This window comes from Leucoraja erinacea, chromosome 14 (assembly GCF_028641065.1).
Source record: "Leucoraja erinacea ecotype New England chromosome 14, Leri_hhj_1, whole genome shotgun sequence".
Classification (NCBI taxonomy): domain Eukaryota; kingdom Metazoa; phylum Chordata; class Chondrichthyes; order Rajiformes; family Rajidae; genus Leucoraja; species Leucoraja erinaceus.
In genome coordinates, this window is record NC_073390.1 from 2,541,515 (window position 1) to 2,566,364 (window position 24,850).

Consider the following 24,850-nt stretch of genomic DNA (forward strand, 5'->3'; position numbering starts at 1 on the left):
ACGTCCTGTCCGTTATTGGACTTTTCTGTTGAGCGGCAGTCGATCCTTTGGCCTGTAGGCGACGCAGCCTTTCGGGTAGGTGGCGTTTCGATAGAGCGGCCATTCGGTAAGTTTGCTTTTAGTCAACACAGCTTTTCAGTTCGTTGGCTTTTAGGTATCCCGCCCTTTTGGTTAGTTTGCATTTAAGCATCCCATCCTTTCGGTTAGTAGGCGTTTCGTCTTCGTACTCTTTCCGTATATTGGCGTTTCGGCCTCGTTTCCATTCGGTTCTTTGGCTTCGACTTCTTTGCTTCGGCTTCTCGTCCGTCGCACAAACACGTCCGGGTACCTGAGGCCCCCGACTGCGGGAGAACAAAGAAGCTAAGAGAGCTGAACTTTTTTTTCGCCTTCCATCACGGTGAAGAATGTGGAGGAGTCACTGTGGTGGATGTTTATGTTAAAATGTATTTTGTGTGTTCCGTTGCTTTTTATTTGTATGACTGACTTGGCTAATGAAATTCTTCGTATCTTGGCTAATAAAGTATTATTATGATTGTGAGAGTATTCTCTGAATATTTTTTCTGGCTTCTAGTTAGAGGGGCATTATTTTAGCTCATGAGTGCCACAGTCTGAGGTTACAGGGCAAAGAGATTTAGGACTGAGGTGAGGAGAAATGTCTTAGTTCATTCGTGAATATGGAATTCTTACCACAGAGATGTGGATTTGCTAAATATATTTTAGAATGCAATTGATATATTTCCAGATGCAAAAGACATCACGTGGTATGAGGAGAAAGCTGGAATGTGATGTTCAGATAAATGATCAGTCATGATCATAGTGAATAGCAGAGTCGGCTCCAAAGCCCAATAGTGTTGTCCTGCTCCTGCATTTACATAGAAACATTAAAAAAATAGGTGCAGGAGGAGGCCATTTGGCCCTTTGAGCCAGCACCGCCATTCATTGTGATCATGGCTGATCGTTCTCTATCAATAACCCGTGCCTGCCTTCTCCCCATATCCCTTGACTCCACTAGCCCCTAGAGCTCTATCTAATTCTCTCTCAAATCCATCCAGTGATTTGGCCTCCACTGCCCTCTGTGGCAGGGAATTCCATAAATTCACAACTCTCTGGGTGAAAAAGGATTTTCTCACAGTCTTAAATGACCTTCCCTTTATTTTATGACTGTGGCCCCTGGTACTGGACTCACCCAACATTGGGAAACATTTTCCTGCTCCTGCGTTTCTTATGAATATATATATTGGTCACCAAGATATCAAATGACAAATGTCGAAGAAACTAGCAGAAGGTTGTGAGAATGTGGAACTGTTATTGCAGGGATTGGATGAAGTAAACATTATAAATGCTTTTTGGGAAAGGCTGAAGAAGCATTTGAGGGCGAGTGAAGCACTGATATGCTGATAATATTGGGCCATGAAGGATGGCAAGCTGGTAGGACTAAAATATCTGTTTAACTGTTGTAGGTTTATGCAGTTGTATGAAATTATACGTGTAATTGATTTTAAATGCAGTAGCATGCTGAATAAAATTATCAAGAGAGAAATATTCTGAAGTTTTTATAGGTCATATACTCAGACTCTGGATGAATACAGGGGAGGGGATAAATGGGTAAGGAAAACTCAACTCCCGTTCTGAAATCACCACGGTGTTTAATCCTCCTAGACATACATGATCTCTCCTATATATCGGTGAGACCAAGCGCAGGCTTGCCGATCGTTTTGCTGAACATCTCAGCTCAGTCCAACTAGACATACATGATCTCCCGGTTGCTAAACACTTCAACTCCCCCTCCCATTCCCATACAGACCTTTCTGTCCTGGGCCTCCTCCACTGTCTGAGTAGGGCCCAACGCAAATTGGAGGAACAGCACCTCGTATTTCGCTTGGGCAGCTTACAATCCTGAATATTGACTTCTCTAACTTCAAGTAATCCTTGCTTTTCCTCTGTTGCCAACCCTCCCCCATCCTAGTTCTCTGAGCAATTTGACTGTCCTCTTGTTTAAATTTTATCTTTATGTGCCTTGTTCCCCTAGCAAACAATGATTTACTCTACATTTTCCATGAACTTCGTCCTCTTTGATCTCTCGTTTTCACACCTTACCCTTCCATATCTCTGTGACTCCCTTGACTCTCAGTCTGAAGAAGGGTCTCGACCCGAAACATCACCCATTCCTTCTATCCATAGACGCTGCCTGACCCGCTGAGTTACTCTAGCATTTTGTGTCTATCTTCGGTGCTTTTCTTAACCCTGCATGTTATCATGTTATTTAGAGCATCTCCAAAATGATTGGCTGGCTTCTGCAATCAGGGACCTCACCTTCTTTCAGTATGGAACATTTGCATGTCACCAGAGGCTTATGTTGAATGATAAAGCACTTTGTGAGCAAAGTTACATTCTCTTTAAGGATGTTCCTATTGTGGGCAATGGCAGAGACAGCACATGAGGCAGCTTGCTGAGGAGAGAGGTACTTGCAGAGAGAGAGGGGATGCAAGGACTACTTGAAGTTAGAGAAGTCAATGTTCATCCCGCTGAGTTGTAAGCTGCTCAAATGAAACATGAGGTACTCTTCCTCCAATTTGCGCTGGGCCTCACTCTGACAGTGGAGGAGGCCCAGGGAAAGAAAGATCAATGTGAGAAAGATGCCTCCCTCTATATGCTGATTCATGTTTCAACATCAGATCTTCATGAGATTAGGTTTTATTCCATAAGTGTATCAATTGAGAGGGCTGCAAACCTGCCCAGTTACATTTGCGTCAGCATCCAAATGGCATTTTAGAAGCCTGCTTTAAATATATTTGAGAAACCTCATTCTAGTGATTGCATTGTCTCTTAAATTAGCTATTGATGTTAATGGTGGTCAATAATGTTTTTTTTTATTTTAGCCATTTTCCTACTATTCCAAACACTTGCCATTAGTTTGTTTATCATTTTCAAGTGATCTTCTTTGCATTTAAAAATTAATTGTGAGTGGTGTCCATTATCCAAAGTATCCCAAACACTTCCTGTATTTGTTTGGTTGTGTTGCCTAGTCGCAGTATTATCTTGTTTATCTTCAAACCTTGCAAGTGTTATTGGGCTAAGGTGATTAAAAAATGTGCACCATAGCATTGGTACAAAAAATCCCAATGGTCTATTTGTGCATGACTTTTGCAGAATGTCATAAATTGCCGGGTCTTTACTATTGAGTTTAGTTCCCCATTGGACCCCTTTTCCCCTTTTAAAATCAATACTGATACTGCTCAGTTTACACCAGAGAAATATCATAATAGAGCTGAGTTGAGTACTGGATGATGCTACTGAGTTCAGAAACACTGCAATCTTCGATTACTGGGTGGTACCATTTTTATGATGTATTGGGAGCCATGTGGGTTTAATATTTTGACCTGGTCTTGCATGATAAGTATATTTTACATCAGATAATGATATAGCCAAAGCATCCAGTCACCCCATGTATGTGCTACACTATTCTTCTGTTAGCTAAATCTCTTCTGCTTTACTAATACACTTTAGAGTAGGAAATCTGACATCCTCACTCAGCCAAGTCTATATGTTGTTCCATATCTGTAACAGATGCAGTTGACTCTTACCTATAAAGGCCTAGCATTTGGATAAGCATAGCAAACTATTCATCATATTGCAACCTCTATTTTGGAACAGAAAACGGATGGAATGGGATTGATGACATGGAATTGGCATTGGCACCAAATTCAGGCAGAACAAAGTACTCACAGCACAGACAACATTGCAATGTTCTACTCACTTATATATGTAGGCGTTAGTGTCTAATTTGGAGGAGCCACACAAAGACTAGGCAAGCAACAGCTTGATGTAATTATATTCACAAAATTATGATTTTCTTAGTGTTAATTTTCATTTAAAGTTTCTTTTGTTGGGTTTTACAGTAAACTGATCACTCAATACATAGGATAGTAATGCAGTGTAATTTAAAAGATTGGAAAGATTTGAATATTGTGGCAAACAGTGAAGGAGTCATTCGAATATAGTCTTTGCATTGATGATATAAAATAAATTAAAATGATCCATGTAGTTTCCTGAATTAAGATTTTGTTCATTTCATTGTGATGTAGGTTGTGATTTCAAATACCGTATCTAAAGCCGAAATCATTCAATCTTGATTATTTTAACTCAATTAGCATTTTGAACAATTACATGATGTGGAATTTAGTGCACAAAACAGCATCCACCTTGGACCAGCGGTTTGAAAATGCAAATAAAAAATTTATGGAGACTCTGCTTGGAACAAAGAAGGTAAGAATTGAAAGCAAGATTGATATCTTACTTTTCCAGCAATAAGGATTAGAGTTTAAACAATTTAAATATGGGGATGAAAGTTTATCCCTATATTTGCAATGGTCTTAATTTTTAAAGCCCAGTTCATTGTATTTAAATCTGTAATTTGTCCTGAATAAAAGATATAACATTGTGGCATTGTAGATTCAATTCCCTTCTAAAATGCAACAAATACAATCAGCCTTTTGAAAGCCAATGTATTCGTTTAAGGAATGATTGCCATGGAATTTATTCGCGATTTTACTTAGAATGTAAATTTCTTGAGGTCTTTGTAATGGAGTTGAAATTATGCCAAACAGTGGTCTTATCTGAAAGTAGTTAAATTAACAATCTAAAGAAATTAGCAAGCAATTATAATATTAGAAATCAAAGAGCAGCTTTATGGTTCATGTTTAATGTTGGAGCTTTCAACAGGATTATCCCATTTGAACTCTATACTGTAATGGCAATCCGGTTTGTGGTGCCTGCCAGACAGACCGGCCTCCCATTAGACTTCCCATAGTGGATGTTCTCCAATAGCTGTGTAGCCTGACCAGTTTGAGAGCTGCTGGCAACTTTCAATGCCTTTTGGTGACTGTCATTAATGTACCACAATACAGATTATTCACCAGCTATAAATAATACAAAATTGCTTTTACTTTCAAATAAATTGTGATTCATTTTTACTTATTTGCATGTAGTGTTTAACTAATTATAGTGAATGTTAGTAAACAAGATATTAAAAGACACAAAAATATTCTGGGAAAATCACTGCAGCGAAACTTCCAAGAAAATTCCCATGGAATTGTTTGTTGATAAAAGAAGTCAATGTGATGCAACTCAAAGCATCATAACTTGTGTTTCATTGTTGGCTCCAGAGAATATGGAAGTATTGGACCACCCAGAAACTACTTCAGGAAATGAGTGGACGAGGCAATTATTACATTTCACGTTAGTTTATTTTTGTATCTAGAAGTATTGGATTGTTAATTAGAATAACTATTGACACTTAAAACTTCTCAAAAATAATCTATCAGAAATTTAACTATTTCCCATATAAGTGCTGTTTGGGGAAATAAAATACAAAGTGCACAATGTTATTATTGTGCTTTTTTAATCTCAAATGTAAAACATTCCTTCTAAATGAAATGGGCTGACGTGTAGTACGTAACGGAGCAGAACGTGGGCCTTTTTTTCATCCATTTCCGTAACCCGACCCGACTCGCAGTGTAATCAGCGTTGCGGGGGAACAGTTTGTGTTAATAAATTATAATTCTGAAAATGAGGAGAGTTTTCCCAAATAACTTTTATTTTTACGTTGGTTCCGTAACCGGCTTCCGTCTCCGCACTAGTATCCTACGGGATCTTTGGTGCGGAGACGGAAGCCGTTTACGGAAATGGGGCCGAAAACTACCCGTGAATCTGCCCATGGCAGTACTACGTCTTTTTCGTCGAGTGATCTATCTTGCTCGCTAGAGGATCTTTGGGCAGCATCTCTGGAGCGAAGTAATGGGTGACGTTTTGAGACGAGACAAAGAAGGGTCTCGATCCAAAGACATTCATATTTCAGATTTAAACAAACGGCTTCTTGCATTTTCCATGCCATACCTTTTAGCTGCTATATCAATAAAATTATTCGTTTAAAGTGCCATTTATATTTGTGATAAAGTGCCACCTTATATTTGTCAGATAAAATGAATCCAAGATATTTTTTTTTATTATCTCTCAGCATTTTTTTTTTAATGCTTATTTTCTAAATTAATCACGAGTACCTCAAAATCCGGCTTACAATGTCTTTAAAAGGCACCATGAAAAGTAAAAAATCATTTTTTTTTTTTTTTTTAATAAATTCATCAGATATTTTTTTTTTGAATAATGCTTATTTTCTAAAATTAATGAACAGGACCTTCCGAGTACCTCAGTGCACATCCGTCTTAGAACTGTCAAATGTGGCACGCCTCCAAAGACTTTGTAAGGGGAACTGCACAGTGGCTTAGTTAGGAGAGGTGCTGCCACAGCTTTAGCACCTGGGTTCAGAACTGACCTCCAATGCTGGCGGTGTGGAGTTCTCTCTGTGACACGAGGCGCTCTTATTCCAAAGACACGGGGACTGATAAGTTAATTAACCACTAAACTGCCCCTGGTTGTTCGACTGAGATCGAATCTGAGGAGATTGATGAACATTTTGAAATAAAAAAATGGGATTGGCGTAGGATAAGGTATAACTAGGGGCTTGATGGTTTGCTTGGACTCAGAGGCGACAGGGCCTTTGTGACTATTTGACGATGACTCAATGATTACAACTGACTATCGCTAACAATAATGTTTCAAATACATTTCAGGTTGCATATCTTAAATGTAATGCATTGCATTGACAAAACCTGTTCTCTTTCAGTCCTGCACTCCTCGATGGCAGACCTGCATTGGAAACACAGACGACACTCTAGGATTTGCCTTGGGAGCTTTGTTTGTAAAGTTTACATTTGACAAAGATAGTAAAGTAATAGTAAGTTTCAATTTATTTATTTATATTGGGCAAAGAAATATACCATTGAAATATTCCATGTTGATAGCTCACTAAAGGTGGCAGCACAAGCTGCAGTGTATGAAATAATCAAATTGTGTCAGATAATTTCTCTGAATAACAAACACAATTGATAAGTGATGCTAGTTTGTGAATCCTGTTACATGTTTATTTGAGTTCTTTCAATTGCTGCAGGGAATGAGATAGTTCTGACCTACATGTTAGATCTCAGTGTGTACAATTCCATCATGACATTATCAAGGCAATACAAGACAGGTGAACACATTAATATCTGTTGTCTTACATTCATCTTGGATTAAAGGGTTACAAGGATTGACGTAGTCATACCACACAATTTTAATTATAATTGTATTGGATTTAAATTTGTGCAGTAACTGGAAATTGAATGCAAATAAGGTCATACAACCAAACAAATTAAGAGCAAGAGTAGTCCACCCACCTCTCGAGCCTCTTCTTTCAATCAGTAAGATCATGCAGATTTGATTGTATCCTTAGATCCACATTTCCATTGACTCTTAATAATCTTTTGCCCATTTGCTTATTAAGAATCCACTTACAAAAATATTCAAAGACTGCTTCAAACCCTTTGATGTGAGACCTTCAACATTCAACTGTAGTATCCCAGCATCCTTGCCTTTGACGGCAAATGCCGCCCACTCTGAAAAGAGCGCAAAGCTTGGCTCAGGGCTGCGACATTCAGTCTTTGTTCTATCCTTGGTTTGGTTTTGTGTTATCGGCATCTGTCTCCACAAAGTATTCCACGAGAGAAGACTAACTGGATTAACAGGAGAGGCCACGAGAAGGTTGCCAACATCTCTCCCAAAGAGATGTCGGCAGAGCCATCAACCTGGTTGCTTGACACCCAGCCTGAGATCTAACTATTCCTTTGGTTTATGTTTCATTCGCAAGAAGAAGAAGAAGACCGCTTGAGGAAGAGTTCCAAAGTCTCATGACTCTGAAAAAAATGTTTTGTCTTATCCCTGTGTTAAAAATCTCCTATTTTTAAACATTGACCACCAGCTCTGATTCTCCTCTTCACTTTCATGCTATGAAGTTTCCTTGGGATTTTAGAAATGAGGAAGAGCAGATGCTAGTTTACGAAAAAACCCCACAAAGTGCTGGAGTAATGCAGCGGGTCAGGCAGCATCTCTGGAGGACATGGATAGGTGACATTTTGAGTCGGAACTCTTCTTCAGACTGATTGTGGTGGGAAGAAAACCTTGAAGAGAGGAGGTGCAGGGCAAAACCTGGCAAGTACTAGGCGGACACAGGTGAAGGTTTACCTTTCATAGGCAAATGGTTGAACAAACGCCAAAGATGAAAAGACAGAAGGTGTGAGACAAAAGGTTTGAAAAGTTGCAAATTGTGAAACTAGGGGAAGGAATGTAGGTGGAAGGGGAGGGAGGGACATGCAAATCCAGGTGGGGCACAGGGGAGAGGTAGGGAGAGGTTGTTACCAAAAATTGGAAAATTCAATGTTCATAACACTGGGTTGATTGGGCTACCCAAGCAGAATTTTAAATGCTGTTCCTCTAGTTAGCACGTGCCCTCACTCTGACATGGAGGAGGCCCAAGATAGAAAGTTCACTATGGGAATGGGAGAGACTTTGACAGACTGAGTGTAACTGTTCAGCGAAACAGTCACTATGATTGGTCTCTTTGATGAACAGGAGGCCACATCTGGAACACTGGATGCAGTAAGTGAGGTTGGAGGAGGTGTATGTGAACCAGGACAAGGGGTCACAGCTTAAGGATAAGGGGGGGAAATCCTTTAAAACCGAGATGAGAAGAACTTTTTTCACACAGAGAGTGGTGAATCTCTGGAACTCTCTGCCACAGAGGGTAGTTGAGGCCAGTTCATTGGCTATATTTAAGAGGGAGTTAGATGTGGCCCTTGTGGCTAAGGGGATCAGGGGGTATATGGAGAAGGCAGGTACGGGATACTGAGTTGGATGATCAGCCATGATCATATTGAATGGCGGTGCAGGCTCGAAGGGCCGAATGGCCTACTCCTGCACCTATTTTCTATGTTTCTAACCCCGGGATTTTACTATTTTGTTATTGGGATTTATGGAATCTTGGGATTTTATATGTATCAACCAAATCCCCTTTCACTCTTCCAAATTTCAGTGGATGCAAGCCTTGCCTGCATTGGTCCGTAGCCCTCTATGCCCATCCTCTCCATATACCTGTCCAAATGTATGTAAGATATCAGTCTGAATTGTATCCACTTCATCAACGTCCTCTGGCAGTTCATTCCAGATATCTATTTCTGAGTGGAAACGTTGCCCCTGAGGTTCCTGTTAAATATCTCCCCTCTCATCTTAAGCTTATGCCCTCTAGTTTTAGAATACTCTACTCTGGGAAAAAGAGCACTATCCTTCTCAATGAAGGCAAGCTTGCCAAACACCTTTGTCACCACTATGTCCACTTGATTTGATACTTTCAGGAAACCATGCACCCATACTCCCAGATCTCTGTGTGCTGCAACACTCTCCAGGGCTCTACAGTTTACTGTGCTATTCCTGCCCTGCTTTGACATACAGGTGCACAACCTTTTATCCGGTGTTCCAGAAACCGAAAAGCTCCGAAAACCGGCCATTTTTTCCAGATGTCGTCTGCGCACCAAAGCTCGCGTTTGGCGCCAAACCTGACCCAAAACGACCCACGGTCAACCCAGGTCTGTACTACTGTAGCGGCTGCCTCCTCCCTGGAGACCGGGAGACGCTTAAACATCTGTAAATCATTGCTTAAATGTTAGTCAGTTAGTTTGGAGGGCTTTTATGTGAAGGGGGGTGAAGGGGTAAACTTTAATTCTTAGTCCCCTACCTGGTCGGAGAGGCGGGGAGCGGTCAATGCCTTACCGGGTCGCCGTGCAGTAAGCTCCGCAGCGCTGTGGCCGGTGGGGCAGCGGGCGGCGCCGGTTGTAGCTCCGACCCCGGCAACTCTACCCCTGGCTGCGAGGCGCTCCAAATCCAGCGCGGCCCGCGGCCGGACGCCCCAGCTCCGCGAATGTCGGGAGTCGGCGGCGTCGCAGCGCTGGGTGCGGTCAATGCCTTACCGGGTCGCCGTGCGGCAAGCTCCGGAGCGCTGTGGCCGCCGACCCAACATTCGCGGAGCGTCGCTGGATTTGGAGCCGCGCAGTCAGGGGTAGAGTTGCCGGGGTCGGAGCTCCAACCGGCGCCGCCCGCGGCCGGACGGTGCCCCCAGCTCCGCGGCTCCAAATCCAGCGACGCTCCGCGAATGTTGTGTGTCGGCGGCCACAGCGCTCCGGAGCTTGCCGCACGGCGACCTGGTAAGGCATTGCCCGCTCCCCGCTGGTATCCCAGCGCTGCGACGTCCGGCCGCGGGCCGCGCTGGATTTGGAGCGCCTCGCAGTCAGGGGTAGAGTTGCCGGGGTCGGAGCTACAACCGGCGCCGCCCGCGGCCGGACGGAGCCCCCAGCTCCGCGAGGTTGGGAGTCGCCGACCAGGTAGGTAGGGGACTAAGAATTAAAGTTTCCCCCTTCACCCCTACACCACCACCACCACATAAAATCCCTCCAAACTAACTGACTAACATTTATGCAATGATTCTCCCGGTCTCCGGGGAGGAGGCAGCTGCTCCAGACTTTTCAAGCCGCCCGCGCTACCTACCTAATCTACGCTAAAAATCTTCCATTCTGAAATCCGAAAATGTCCGAAATCCGACAAGTGTCTGGTCCCAAGGCTTTCGGATAAAAGGTTGTGCACCTGTATAAAAATGTAGCACCTCACACGTGACGGACTTAAATTCGATTTGCTATCCCTTTAACCCACTTTTCCAATTGATCTAGATCCTGCTTGAAACTAAGGCTAATCCAAATACTGGATGATCCTGTCCTTAAGAATCGCTTCCAATAATTTTCACACCCTTGACGTCAGGCTGATGACGTGAGGCATTGCTATCCTTCACAAATAATCTCCTAAAGCAAAGCAAATTACTGTTGTATTTACTGCAATCAGTCCCAATCATCTTAATTTTGAATACATGTGCTAACTGAGTTTGGCTGTTAAATTATGTTGCAGTGTACCTTATACAACAAAATTGATCTCTTTCCTAGGCAGAAGAAATGATAAATGAAATTCGAACAGCATTTAAAGACAGCCTGGAAAAGCTTTCCTGGATGGATGATAAGACCCGCCAAGCAGCTGAGGAAAAGGTTTGTTCATTCTTTTGAGGAAATGCTACATTTTTTATATCTGGACCAAAACTTTATAATGGAAAGTTGGAAAATGTTTAGTTATTATTTCGTAATAATGACACTGTGAACTTCATCCACGTGATTTTTTTTTTCATTTAACTGTACACTTCAGCTACTTCTTCTGCTCTTCCTGTACTAATGTTGGCTGTGTGGATTTGTGCAACTGGAGCTGATGATGTCCAAACATAAATAAATTCCCTTCGAAACTTCTCATTTAACATTTCTGTGGAACAGAATTGATGAAATTTGTATTATTAGCTTACAAATAGCAAGATTAAACGAAAACTTACCAGTTTGAAGTTTGATCTTTATTTTATGAGGAGTTACGATGAGCGATTACGTGAAAAAGCCCACCAGTCCGCATGCGCGTCAATCTTCAAAGCAGCGGTGTGAAATCACAGATAACAATAATTGAAGTAACATAGTAAGCTTAGAGAACTAGGACTACCAGATGACCTTTATGATATGAGGATTGGGAGCGGTGGGGACATAATCGCTCATCGTAACTCCTCATAAAATAAAGATCAAACTTTAAACTGGTAAGTTCTCGTTTAATCTTTCTATTTTACTTTGGAGTCACGTGAGTGATTCCGTGAAGATTTCAAAGCTCTGTGGTTTCATGCCGTAGATACGAATCCAGGCGTCACACACTGCATCAGTTGATCCAGGATGAGAGAACAATAAACAATGCATTGAAACATGGCATAGATTTAAACATGTTGATGCTTTAATTAACAAAAGAAAAAACAATAGCGACCCCTCTCTCCCAGGGGGAAGCTATGAAACAGAACCTAAAATTGAATGGGCAAATACCCCTGGTCTGGTAAGCGGTTTGTTATGGAATCTTTGTAAAGTCAGTTCATTTGACCACCCTGCGGCCGTGAGGATATGGTCGAGAGGGACGTCCAGTGCCCTCGCTGCTGACGTTGATGCTGCCCTGGTGGAGTGAGATTTAAACATGTCAGTGTCTATACCTGCACAAACCAGAACCTGTTTCAACCATCTTGAAATGGTCTGTACCGACACTTTCTTATGCGGCTTTTTGTGACTGATGAATAAAGCTAACTCGGAGCCTCTGAGGCTCTTGGTGACCTTGATATATTGCTGTAAGTGCGTAGCTACACACAACGGCAAATCCGTGGGGTATGCCGTAAAAATAATCTTGAACCCTGACACCCCTGGTTTGCTCTGTTTAATTAAATCATAAATATAAAATGTTATGTTATTTACAGATGATACCATCCTGTCCAGTCGCTGCTTCTGCAACACCTGGACCCATTGCGCTGAAAGCTGCGCCATGAGCATAACCATCTTGAGAGTGAGTTTGGGCAAGGACAGGGATGTGGCTGGAGCTCATTGGTGAAGCAACGTGAGAACCATGCTCACATCCCAGATTTCCGAGTACCTGGGCCTAGGGGGATTAGAGTTAAAAATACCCTTCATGAACCAGGATATAAAAGGGTGAGATCCAAGAGTGTTGTTCTGACCCCAGCCATAAGTACGATGATAAGGCACTCCTGGCACTATTGATGGCACTATAGTTTAACCCCTCATCAAAATATAGCATTGAAAGAAATTCCAACACATCTGAGATGCGTGCTGTTTGATATGATATGTTCCCCCGTAAGCAGAACAACTCCCATTTCCTGACATGAGAGATGTACTTTTTTTGGTACTATCCCTCCATCACATCCACGGTATGATCGGATAGTCCGAGCCCCAGGTATGGCCTCCTCAGAATCTGCAAATTAATAGATCAATGCGGTCATGTTATGGATGTTTCTCCCCAGTCACAGGGTGCACCAGTAGGTTACTGCGTTTAGTGACAATCATAAGAGGCTGTGTTTTTATTCCCAAAACGAGTGAGAACCATGGCTGTGTAGGCCAGTCGGGTACTACCAAAATGCCTGAGGCGGAGTCCTGCTTGATCTTGAGCAAGCACCGACTGATGAGGCAAAATGGGGGAAATGCATATAAAAACATTCCACCCCAGTGTAACGAGAATGCATCTACCGCCACTGCCCCTGGGTCTGGTTCCCATGAAACATACTTCGGTAACTGGTGATTCAGTCTGGTTACAAACAAATCGATATCTGGTACACCATACCGATTGACAATATCATTAAATACTTCATGATTCAACATCCAGTCTGTGTTGTCATTGAATTTTCGTGACCTGGTGTCCGCCACCATGTTGAAACTACCTGGTAAGTAGATAGCTGAAACCCAAATGTTTCTTGTAATACACTAGTGCCAAATAAGGTTAGCCAATTTATCACAAGATACCGACTTGATTCCACCCATGTGATTAACATATGCCACTGCTGTAGTGTTGTCAATCTGAGGCCGAACATGCAAGTGATGCATACTAGTACAATAAGCCATATTGCTCCCATAGAATGCTCCCAACAGTTCTAAATAATTAATATCATGTGATTGAAGAATAAATGCCTCATGCATATTCCATCTGCCTCCGCAGCTAGAGATGGTATCAGTAGCACCCCATCCTAGAGCACTGACATCAGTCTGTAAAACAACTGAAGGATTCTCAATCAGACTTTTACTGGAGCAACGCCAAATGTTCGCTATCCACCACTATAATTCAGCAATGGCTTCAACTGGTAACCGCGTGGGCCTATCAAAGTGGCCTGCATGTATTTTGAGTGCCTGCTCCTTTGCACGTTGTAAATTTTGATAATGCAGAGGTCCAAACTGTGCAGCTGGAAAAGTAGCCACTAATTTGCCAATTATGCTAGCCACATGTCGAATTGAAGGTTGCTGCTCAACCACGAGCTCATTACAGCCTTCAATTAATTCTAATCTCTTGCCCCTGGGCAGAGTTACAGACATGTGAGTTCAGTTAATGGTGAATCCCAAATAATCAATAACTCTAATTGGTATCAATTTGGATTTAACTGAATGGATGAGAAACCCCAATCTCTCAAACATGAGTTTAGCAGCTGAAACAGATAATTCAGCTGCTTCCCGAGTCTTCCCAATGATTAAGATATCTTCTAAATAAGCCATTACAATATGATTCTGAGTCCGGAGTAGCCCCCAACACTAGTTTTAGCAGTTTTGTAAATAATCTAGAGGCCGACGTTAACCCATTAGGCAATGCTTTAACCTGCCATAATTGCCTCATCTAGCTAAACGTCAAATATCTCCGATGATCACTATGAATGGGTACTGAATAATATACATCTTTAAGATCTATACATGCCATATAATATCTTCTGGAAATCAGTTGTTTGGCAGTAACAAAAGTTTCCATTTTGAAATGTTTATACTGCACAAAGGGTTAAGGCTAGTCAAGTCAAGATTGATTCGACATCCCGCATCCTTCTTTCACCTCGGAAAAATATTAGACAGGAATTGGTGAGACTGATGAAACGACTTCTCAATTACCCCTTTTTTGTATAACTTTTCAATTTCAGCTTGTACATCCAAATTCTTTTGTTGTGAAAAAACCAATGTCTGGCTTGGTGTATGCTGTGTGGGTGGACGCCAATTGGGAAGGAATTTAACTCAGAACCCTTGTATACTGTGCAGTATAAACAAATCTGATGTTATCCAATACCATTCATTCAAAAACAAATGTAATCTCCCCCCAACTTGTAACCGATCCACACATAATATGTCCCGAAAAGAACCAGACCCACCTACCTCCATGGTTACCGGTGGATATTTCTGCCCCTGGGTTTTGCGGGGTAAGGACACGTTCGCCCGTGCCACTGTTGGAGTGCGCCAACTGCGCATATTTGTGAATGTCCGACTTGGCCTGAACCAGTTTCAGCGAACCTAGGGGGTTACCACCGAAGCGAAGTTTTGCTCGTCCCCGGGGCTTTGATGAGTCCGACTGTTCTTGCCTCGTCGTCAAGCTCCTTGACTCTTTTTGAGAGGTCTTCACCAAACAACAGATTTGGTGGTTGAATATTGCTGGATTTTCATAGAGCCGCGAACTTGGGATTGATAGTCGGGCGGATGGCACTCTTTCTCAGGCAATTTATTTCAAAATGTGCATTGCACGTTATTGCCAGGGCATCCTGCTGTACATTAGACAGGGGCCCTCCATCCACCAACCTAGCAAAAGCTGTGATTCCCAAGGCGAGCTGTTCAGTATCTTCTGGAGCCTCACCTCCTGAGCTCTGATACCTACGCCCATGTGACCCCAGATGGCGTGGTTAACAGTCGGCACTTTGAGCAAGACACAGTTAGCAGGAGTGTCATATTTTTGGTACGTTTCCTCCATAGTGTGCTCTTGGAGCTGGTGTGAGGCCAGGTAATTTATACTCGCGGCCAACTCTTCACCCAGCGGTTCCCCTGTTTCGGCCGGGATTGCAAATCTTGATGCCATGACTGGTACGTCTGGCTCGCGCCCTTCATGCCTTGGGGTATGCTCCGCGGCTATACCCACGGACTCGGAGTCAGAACAAAACTGACCCCGAAAGCTCTCTTCCTCCAAGAGGGAGACATTAAGCAGCCCCGACACAGGTGCCGCTGGCGTGGGCCCCTGAGGAGACCCGCGCTGATACCACTCCTCCTGTTGGAGCGTATCTTAATTCTTCATTCGTACCTCATTCTTAACGTGGGAAAAACTAAGGAGATGGTGGTTGACTTCAGGAGGGCGGGGAAACAACACCATACACCTTTGCACATCGACGGAGCTGATGTGGAAAGGGTCAGCAGCATAAAGTTCTTAGGACTACATCTGTCTGATGACCTGACGTCCACGGCCAACACCACAGCTCTGGTCAAGAGAGCCCAGCAGCGACTTCACCCTCTCCGAAGACTATGTAAAGCAGGCCTCCCCACCACACACCTACGGACTTTTTATAGGGGGACTGTCGAGAGCACACTGACATACGGCATCACTTCCTGGTTCGGGAGCTGCAAGGCGTACGAACGGCACCAACTGGACAGGGTAGTGAAGACCGCAAGCAGGATTATTGGTGCTCCACTCCCCTTCCTGCTGGACATATACAAGAAGAGATGTATCAGCAGAGCCATCTCCATCATCAAAGACCCTTACCACCCATCGCATGACATTTTCTCCATCCTCCCATCTGGGAAGAGGTACAGGAGCATTAGCTGCAAAACCAGCAGGATGCTCCTCAGCTTCTTCCCACAGGCTATAAGACTGTTAAATGGACTTTGCCCCCTGCCAAAGTATCGCGCACAAACCCCCACACTGCAGCAGAGCCACTGTTGTGCCGCTGCCGGTCAGAACGGCTGTTGAATGTTTAGTAGAGTGTTAAATTTGTTCATGACATGTATTTCTTAATTTGAATTCCTATTTATTTTTTAATGCAAACTGAATGGACACTGGTTGAGCAACGTTTTTTTGTTTCCTCTGGGTATGCGAATACTCAGGAAATGACAATAAAGATTTACAATTACAATTACAATTACAATCATGGTGGAGCATCCTCTCCATCAGGAGCTCCATCCTGGACAAACCTCCAAAGACGCTATCCTTTGTGGGAGGGGAACCCTCCTGGCCCGGCTCATCCGAGTCAACGGGCCTTGCAGACTTCTTTGTGGCTTTCCGCTCCAATGGTGCAGCCATGGTGCTTTCAAGAGGCACCAAGTCTGAAGCCACTGTCTGTGCTGCCAGCGACTCTGAAGGTGAGATAGTCGGCCGCCTGCTACCCTCACTCCCGCGGTCTTCCATAGCTGCTCTCCCGGCGGCTCGCCTGGGCTTCACCTTAGACGCTTCCTCCATCGACTCGAACTTGCTCCTGTAACAAGAATTACCGACCCAAGAAAACGACCTCCGACTAAGGTTTTAAACACTTACCTGAGGATTTTTAAACGTACCGCTGGAGGCGCAACGCGCCTGCCAGCCAGTCGTTGCGCAATGCGTCAGACGTAATGACGCGCATGCAGACTGGCGGGCTTCTTCACGGAATCACTCACGTGACTCCGAAGTAAAATTGATTTAGTAGCCTTGTCCTCTTGTTTGACCTGAGTGTTCTGTCAATATCTGAACTGCCTTTTGATCTGCTTATTGTCTCTGTGGCAACATATGTAACAGTAATATGCGGAAATCTGGTATGGCATTCTTGTAATAAGCACGATAAATGTACTGTATGTGTTGGTTTGTTTTTGACAAACTTTAATTCGTATGCTACCCAGTTAGCGGAAATCATACTAGACATGACTACAATCAAGCTGTACACACGAGCAACGTCATGCAAGGAGATAATTACCAAAGTGAAGAATGTTCTATTATAACATTCGAGCGTTACATTCACACAGAAATATCAAACAGCCACAAAAAGATAGGTTGTAAGATTGGGAACAGACACTAGCTTACGGAAGATCTGATATCAGCAGGGAAGAAGCTGAAACTTCTATAGATAGAGCTCTAGGGGCTAGTGGAATCAAGGGATATGGGGAGAAGGCAGGCACGGGTTATTGATTGGGGACGATCAGCCATGATCACAATGAATGGCTGTGTTGGCTCGAAGGACTGAATGGCCTCCTCCAGCAACTATTTTCTATGTTTCTAAACAAGGACCCCTGCATCAGATTTCTATTTATTGAATACTGCTCTGTTTGAACATGTAATCTGAAGCAAATTCATCTCTAAACTCTTGGACCATGGAGGCAGTCTAAGGTGACATTACTAATGGTTTGGCCAGTGGGCTATATAGCTGGAGCTGAGAAATAAAAAGTCTCAAGAAGAAACTACCCAAATGTCACATATTCCTTGTATCCAGAGATGCTGTAAGGCCCACTGAGATAATCAGCGTTTTGTGTCTAACTTTCGTGTAAGCTAGCATCTGTAGTTCTTTCCTACACAAAGCAATATCTGGAATGTTGTAATGGTGATATGGCACTTTATTGGTTGCATGTACGGAGGTACAGTGAAATATATTCTTGTATACAATTCAGTACAAGTATCACTATACATAAGCACCTGGATACATATTGGATGAGCATCTCAGATACAGTTCAAATGGAGAGCAGTGGTAGACTATTACAGTTACAGCGTCGCCAGTTTAGCACCATTTTCTAGTCCCAGTTGTTGTATTCCCCTTCTCTGCCTCCGTCTGCGCTGAGGCCTAATGGAGCTGGCGACCTTGAGGCTCCAGAGGCAGAGCCCGTCAGGACTCGCCCTGAGCTCGCTCCCATGAGGGCGGTCTGGCTCAGGGCTGGAACAGTGCTCCCGTGAGAGGTTGTGACGCTCCCGTGAGGGCGGCCAGCCCGAGGGTGGAACGAGGCTGCAGTCGGAGCGGCCGAGCTCGGGGAGGTGCGGCGCCCAAGTCGGAGCGGCCCGGCCAGAGGGAGAAGCGACGCCCAAGTCGGGGCGGCCCGGCCCGGGGAAGAAGCGACGCCCATGTCGGGGCAGCCCAGCCCGAGGCTGAAGACAGTACGGTAATCACGTGAGGGTGGCTGGGACGGTGTTCTGGCGATGGTGGCCTGAGTCCGGGGTTCGGCCGTGGGCCAGCGGCTGCGTTTGCAGGACTGGTGGGCGGCAGCTTCGACCACCCCGGGCCGCGGTGTTTGAGCGCTGGACTGATTTGTAACATCGCCCGGGGGAGCAGAGGGAGAAGAGGAGGGAAGAGACTGCAGACCTATGACCTTTGCCTCCATCACAGTGAGGAGATGTTGGGTGGACTCACTGTGGTGGATGTTCATATGTGTTTATTGTTGTTTTTGTTGTTTTTATTGTATTATATGTATGACTGCTGAAATTTTCGTTCAGACTTCGGTCTGAATGACAATAAAGGCTATCTATCTATTGTAAGTGCAGGGATGTGATGACAAGAGTTCAGGGCATGTATATTGCTGTTAGAGTGAAGGGGAAAGCAGATGGGCTTAAAATCCCCTTTTCACGGGGCGACTTGACGCAAGAGGTAACCAGAGTTTAACATCGTGGGAACCTCGTGCGGTAACAGTATGGCATTCGTGGACCACCGTGGCGCTAACGGCAGGTAATCGTGTAACTTGGGTACTCGGGAGAAAATTCAAACATGTTTGAATTTGTCCAAGAGTGTCTTGTGCACTTGTGGTTAAGCATTGCAACATTTTATGAACGAAGTGTCCCGTGCGATATTCGTAGTAACTCTTGCGGTTACCGTGGGAACTCCTGCGAACGGTGAACCCGGAAGTTGGATAGAGTGAATCCAGCCAGTTTGCTATTTACATACAAATCTAATAAAACTAGCTAACAAGCATTTCATTAATGTCAGTGTGTCTCTTTTTGTCTGAAAGCAGTTTCTAACTGGAGGAACTCCGCGGGCCAGGCAGCATCTACGGAGGGAAATTGACAGGCGAGCCTTTTCTCAGGCTCCCTTATCTCTCTACCCCCCCCAACTCCCACCCACACACACAAATGCTGGAGAAACTCAGCGGGTGCAGCAGCATCTATGGAACGAAGGAAATAGGCAACGTTTCGGCCCGAAAAGTTGCTTATTTCTTGTGTATGTTTCGGAAGGAACAGCAGATGCTGGTTTAAAGAGAATGAGTTCGACGGCAGGCAGCATCTTTGGGGAGAAGGAATGGGTGACATTTCGGGTCGAGATCCTTCTGATATGCTGCTTGTCCCGCTGAGCTACATGTTGTGTCTATCTTCGTTTTAATCCAGCATCTGCAGCTCCTTCCTGGCCGAACCCGATAGAAAGATGAGAGGCTGGGCGATAGAAATCATTAATTGAATTAAATAACTAGATACCTGTCTAATCGTATCCACAGGATTGGACAGGCTAGATGGAGGAAGAATGTTCCCGATGTTGGGGGAGTCCAGAACCAGGGTCTCAGTTTTACAGTCTACCGTGGGAACTCTTTAATTACAGCGGGAAACCTTCAGTTTCCCAGGGGGTCGGGACGGGACTGGAGTTGGGAGGGAAAGGTGGGGGAGTCGAGGGAGAGGAGGGGGAGACAGATGGGGGTGTCTTCATTTAGTGGCGGTGGGTGTCTGTCACTGAAACAGGCAGGTGAGATTTCACATTCACCTTGTGTGTGCCTCTCTCTCTCTCTCCCTCCCTCTCTCTCTCTCCCTCCCTCCCTCCCACACAGGCATGAATGGAGGAACTCCGCGGGCCAGGCAGCATTTACGGAGGGAAATGGACAGGCGACCCATTCTTCAGGCTGCCTTATGTCTCTCTCCCTCCCCCCCCCAACTCCCACCCACACACGCGAATGCTGGAGAAACTCCGCGGGTGCAGCAGCATCTATGGAACGAAGGAAATAGACAACGTTTCGGCCCCGCTGCACCCGCTGAGTTTCTCCAGCATTCGTGTGTGTGGGTGGGAGTTGGGGTGAGGGGGGGGGGGGGAGAGACATAAGGCAGCCTGAAGAATGGGTCGCCTGTCCATTTCCCTCCGTAGATGCTGCCTGGCCCGCGGAGTTCATCCATTCATGCCTGTGTGAGAGAGAGGGAGGGAGAGAGAGGGAGGGAGAGAGAGAGAGAGAGAGAGAGAGAGGCAGTCCTGGTCAGTCCTTTGAAGATAGACACCAGTTGCTTGGAGCAACTCAGCGGGACATGCAGCATCTCTGGAGAGAAGGAACGGGTGGCGTTTCGGGCTGAAAGTTTCTTCAGACTGAAAGTTTCACCTCTCAGTAGATCATAAAATAACACAATCATCACGGTCAATGTGAGATACAGTGTTTATTCATATTTGACAAAATAAAAAGACGACTTCTTGCACATATTGAGAGAAGGTGCATCACACCAAACAACATTTGTCTAAAAAAACACAGATTATTCTTCAGCTCATTAAAGAGCTCGGGTGAAAAAAACCAATATAGTGTGTGACAACAAAGTAACATCATTTGTGCCACGTGATTAACTACACTACAGTCCACGATGTTCATTCACGATTAACGAGAAAGATCGGGAGACGGACTAGTCACTCGCAAAAATGACAGAATTGCCGAGTACCGTGGGAACTCTTTACTCTACCCCCGTTATATCGTGTGATATCGTGCTAGACCACGACCACTCCACTCTGGCTACATCTTGCGTCAAGTCACCCCGTGAAAACTAGCCATGAGGAAGCATAGATGATGAAAGGAATTGAGGTGCTGGTAAGAAAAATTGGAGGTATGGGAAATGTATCAGCAGCTGAGATCAAGTGAATCAATTGCTGGAGGAGTTTTGGGAGCTAAGGAGCATACTTAAGAAGGAAACAAGAGGGCAAGGAGAGGGCAGGAAATAGCTCTAGCAGATAATGGTGAAGGTAATTCAAAGAGATGTTATGTTCATTAAGGGAAAGAGGGTAAATAGGGAGAGAATAGATCCCCTCAGAGACCAAGGGCTCTGTGTAGAATCACAGGAGATGGGCAATTTCCAAATTAGTATTTGTCCTCTGATGTTACTGTGGAGAAAAATATGAGGACTGGGCAACTTGGGATAGTTAATGGAAGTGTCTTGAGGAAAGTCAATATTATAGTCGAGGAGCTGCTGAATGTACTCGGCCAAACTGTATGTAGGTAGATCGTACTCGGACATACTGTATGTATGTAGGCTTCATCAGTCAAGGTATTGAGAACAGAAGATGTTGCTGCTGTCCAAGGTGTTGGTGAGGTGATGTCTTCAGTTTTGGTCACTCTGCCATAGAAAATATATTGTTAAACTAGAAAGGTGCAGAGAAGATGTACAAGAATGTTGCCAGGACATGAGGGCCTGAGCTGCAGGACGAGATTGGTCAAGTTAGGAGTATAGGAGAATGAGGAGTGTTCTTATAGATGTGTATAGAAACATAGATATTAGGTGCAGGAGTAGGCCATTCGGCCCTTCGAGCCTGCACCGCAATTCAATATGATCTTGGCTGATCATCCAACTCAGTATCTTGTACCTGCCTTCTCTCCATACCCTCTGATCCCCTTAGCCACAAGGGCCACATCTAACTCCCTCTTAAATATAGCCAATGAACTGGCCTCGACTACCCTCTGTGGCAGAGAGTTCCAGAGATTCACCACTCTTTGTGTGAACAAAGTTCTTCTCCTCTCGGTTTTAAATGATTTCCCCCTTATCCTTAAGCTGTGACCCCTTGTCCTGGACTTCCCCAACATTGGGAGCAATCTTCCTGCATCTAGCCTGTCCAACCCCTTAAGAATTTTGTAAATTTCTATAATATCCCCTCTAAATCTCTTAAATTCTAAATTCCAAGTCTATCCAGTCTTTCTTCATAAGACAGTCCTGACATCCCAGGAATCAGTCTGGTGAACCTTCTCTGCACTCCCTCTATGGCAATAATGTCCTTCCTCAGATTTGGAGACCAAAACTGTACGCAATACTCCAGGTATGGTCTCACCAATTCAGATTCAGATTCAGATTCAATTTTAATTGTCATTGTCAGTGTACAGTACAGAGACAACGAAATGCATTTAGCATCTCCCTTGAAGAGCGACCAAGACCCTGTACAACTGCAGTAGAACCTCCCTGCTCCTATACTCAAATCCTTTTGCTATGAAAGCTAAGATTGGTAATAGATAGGGAAGATACACAAAGTATTTTACCCAGAGTAGGGGAATCAAGAAACATAGCACACAGGTTTAAGTTGCGAGGGGAAAGCTTTAAGGGCCTGTCCCACTTACGCAATTTTATCGGCGACTGGTCATAGTCGCCCTAGGTTGCCGAAAATTTTCAACATGTTCAAAATCCAGCGGCGACCAGAAAAAGGAACGGCTCTTTGGGCGACTACTCACGACCAAACAAGCATCACCACGACCAGCCATGCAACATGTCACGGGGTGACGTCTATATGGTCGTGAGTAGTCACCCAAAGAGCCGTACCTTTTTCTGGTCGCCGCTGGATTTTCAACATGTTGAACATTTTCGGCGACCTGCTGCGACTATCACGGGTGCCGGCAGCCGCCGATAAAATCATGTAAGTGGGACAGGACCTTTAGTAGGATCTTGAGGGGCAACTTTTTCACACAGAGGGTGGTGGGTACATGGAACGAGCTGCCAGAAGAGGTAGTTGTGGCAGGTATTATAGTAACATTTAAAATATATATGGATAGGGAGTGTTTAGAGGGATTTGGGCCTAACACAAGAAGGTGGGACTAGTATAGATGGATCCTCTTGATTGGCATGGGCAAGTTGGGCCGAAGGGCCTATTTCTCTGCTGTATGATGCTACCGTGTGTGTGGCACAGTGGTATTCCCTTAATTATCACTGGAAGAGAAGCGCCAGGAGAAAGGGGTGGCAGAATATTGTAGCTACACCGTTTTCAAAATGTAATCACTGCCCCCCCCCCCCCCCCCCCCCCCCCCCCCCCCCCCCCATTGCACTGAGGGGTGTATAGGCTCCAATAATCCTGTAGAAGTATTAGTGGGCAGGTAACACCATGTAGGCAATGGCGGAAGCTCTAATTCATTCAACTACATACAAAATGAAGATGACAATTGCTCTCAAAGTTTATCTGTCTGCTTTTTTAATCAGCCAAGGGCAAAACTGTGTGCCAGAGTATGTGGTTGTAATTGGCACATCTCCAGTGATCTGGCAAATGTATCCAGTTTGCAAGGGAAAAGCTGGCAATGAAATTGATATTAGACACTAAATGCTGGAGTAACTCAGCTGGTCATGCAGCATCATTGGAGAGAAGGACTGGGGACGTTTCAGGTCGAGACCCTTCTTCAGACTGAGTCAGGCGAGAAGTAAACTACAGATATGGAAGGGTACAAAGAGTATGTAAAGGTGTGAAAAGGACAGATCAAAGCAGACATGAGTATACAAATAGTAAAATTAATCCAAAGGACAGTGAAACTAATAGGAGAACTAGAGAGGGGGGAGGGGAGGATGGAGAGAGAGGACAAGCAAGGGTTACTTGAAGTTAGAGAAGTCAATATTCAAACCGCTGGGTTGTAAGCTGCCAAGCAAAATATGAGGTGCTGTTCAGGTGTCAGGTGAATTAAAGATATGCAATAAAGTAATGATGATAAAGGAAATAGACAATTTGTTCACTGTTTACTCGGTGAGAACAGGAATATTCATACCCTTGGGTTGAAGTGCTGTTCCTCCAATTAGCATTTGGCCTCACTCTGACAATGGAGGAGGCCCAAGACAGGAAGGTCAGCATGGGAATGGGAGGGGGATGGCTAACTTAAACTGTCTATATTACATGTGACAATGTGCTAAGCACCCTTAGTATCAGTGAAGGATTGTGAACGTTTGGATGGTGCCTTCATCCTTCCTGCCATTTGTAAACACGAGGAGCACACTGACTGTGGTTTGTTGATGGCAGTATCCTTTGCTGCCTTATGGGCCTGTACGAGGTAATTCAAGAGTTCTCCTGAGTTTCCCCTGATTCGAACTGGGAGAATTACAGTAATAGCCGCTCATAGTTACTCGGGGCCCTCGTGGACATTTTTCAACGTTCAAATATCTTGACGAGTTTACCGCGTTTCCCGAGTACCTGCCGTTAGCGTTACGAGCCGCTAGGAGACGTCCCGAGCTCCGACGTACCCGCTACGTACATTCTACGTACTTACCACGGGTTTGATTTTTTATAAATTCGGGAGAGCTCTTGAATTACCTCGTACAGTGGGACAGGCCCTTTAGATAGCTATCCTGCCAACTAGTTCATCAAGGGTATTTGTCAATTTCCTCATCATCCAGCTTTGAAGAATTGCTGTAGGGTGACACCTATAGCCTATGGCTGTGCATGTTTACAAACTCATAATGTCCCTTCAAGTGAAATGTTAAGCAGCAGTCTGAATTATTGGTGCACTTACCACGAAAATTTACAGTTGCAAGGACCACACATGATGAGAACATAAATAACAATTTGTGCAAAATATTTAGAGAAGAGCTCAGTTTTTTAATAGAACATTTATTT

At 44.4% G+C, this 24,850-nt stretch overlaps 1 protein-coding gene across 2 annotated transcripts in view; it reads left to right on the forward strand.

The window, feature by feature from the left end:
* LOC129703188 (endothelin-converting enzyme 2-like) overlaps positions 1-24,850 on the forward strand; it is a 311,584-nt gene that overhangs the window by 260,245 nt on the left and 26,489 nt on the right. For both annotated transcript variants that reach the window (XM_055645376.1, XM_055645375.1), the window contains exons 10-12: positions 4,152-4,266; positions 6,683-6,793; positions 10,914-11,012. In XM_055645376.1, coding sequence (XP_055501351.1) covers positions 4,152-4,266; positions 6,683-6,793; positions 10,914-11,012 — 325 coding nt within the window. The remainder of the gene's footprint in view (positions 1-4,151; positions 4,267-6,682; positions 6,794-10,913; positions 11,013-24,850) is intronic.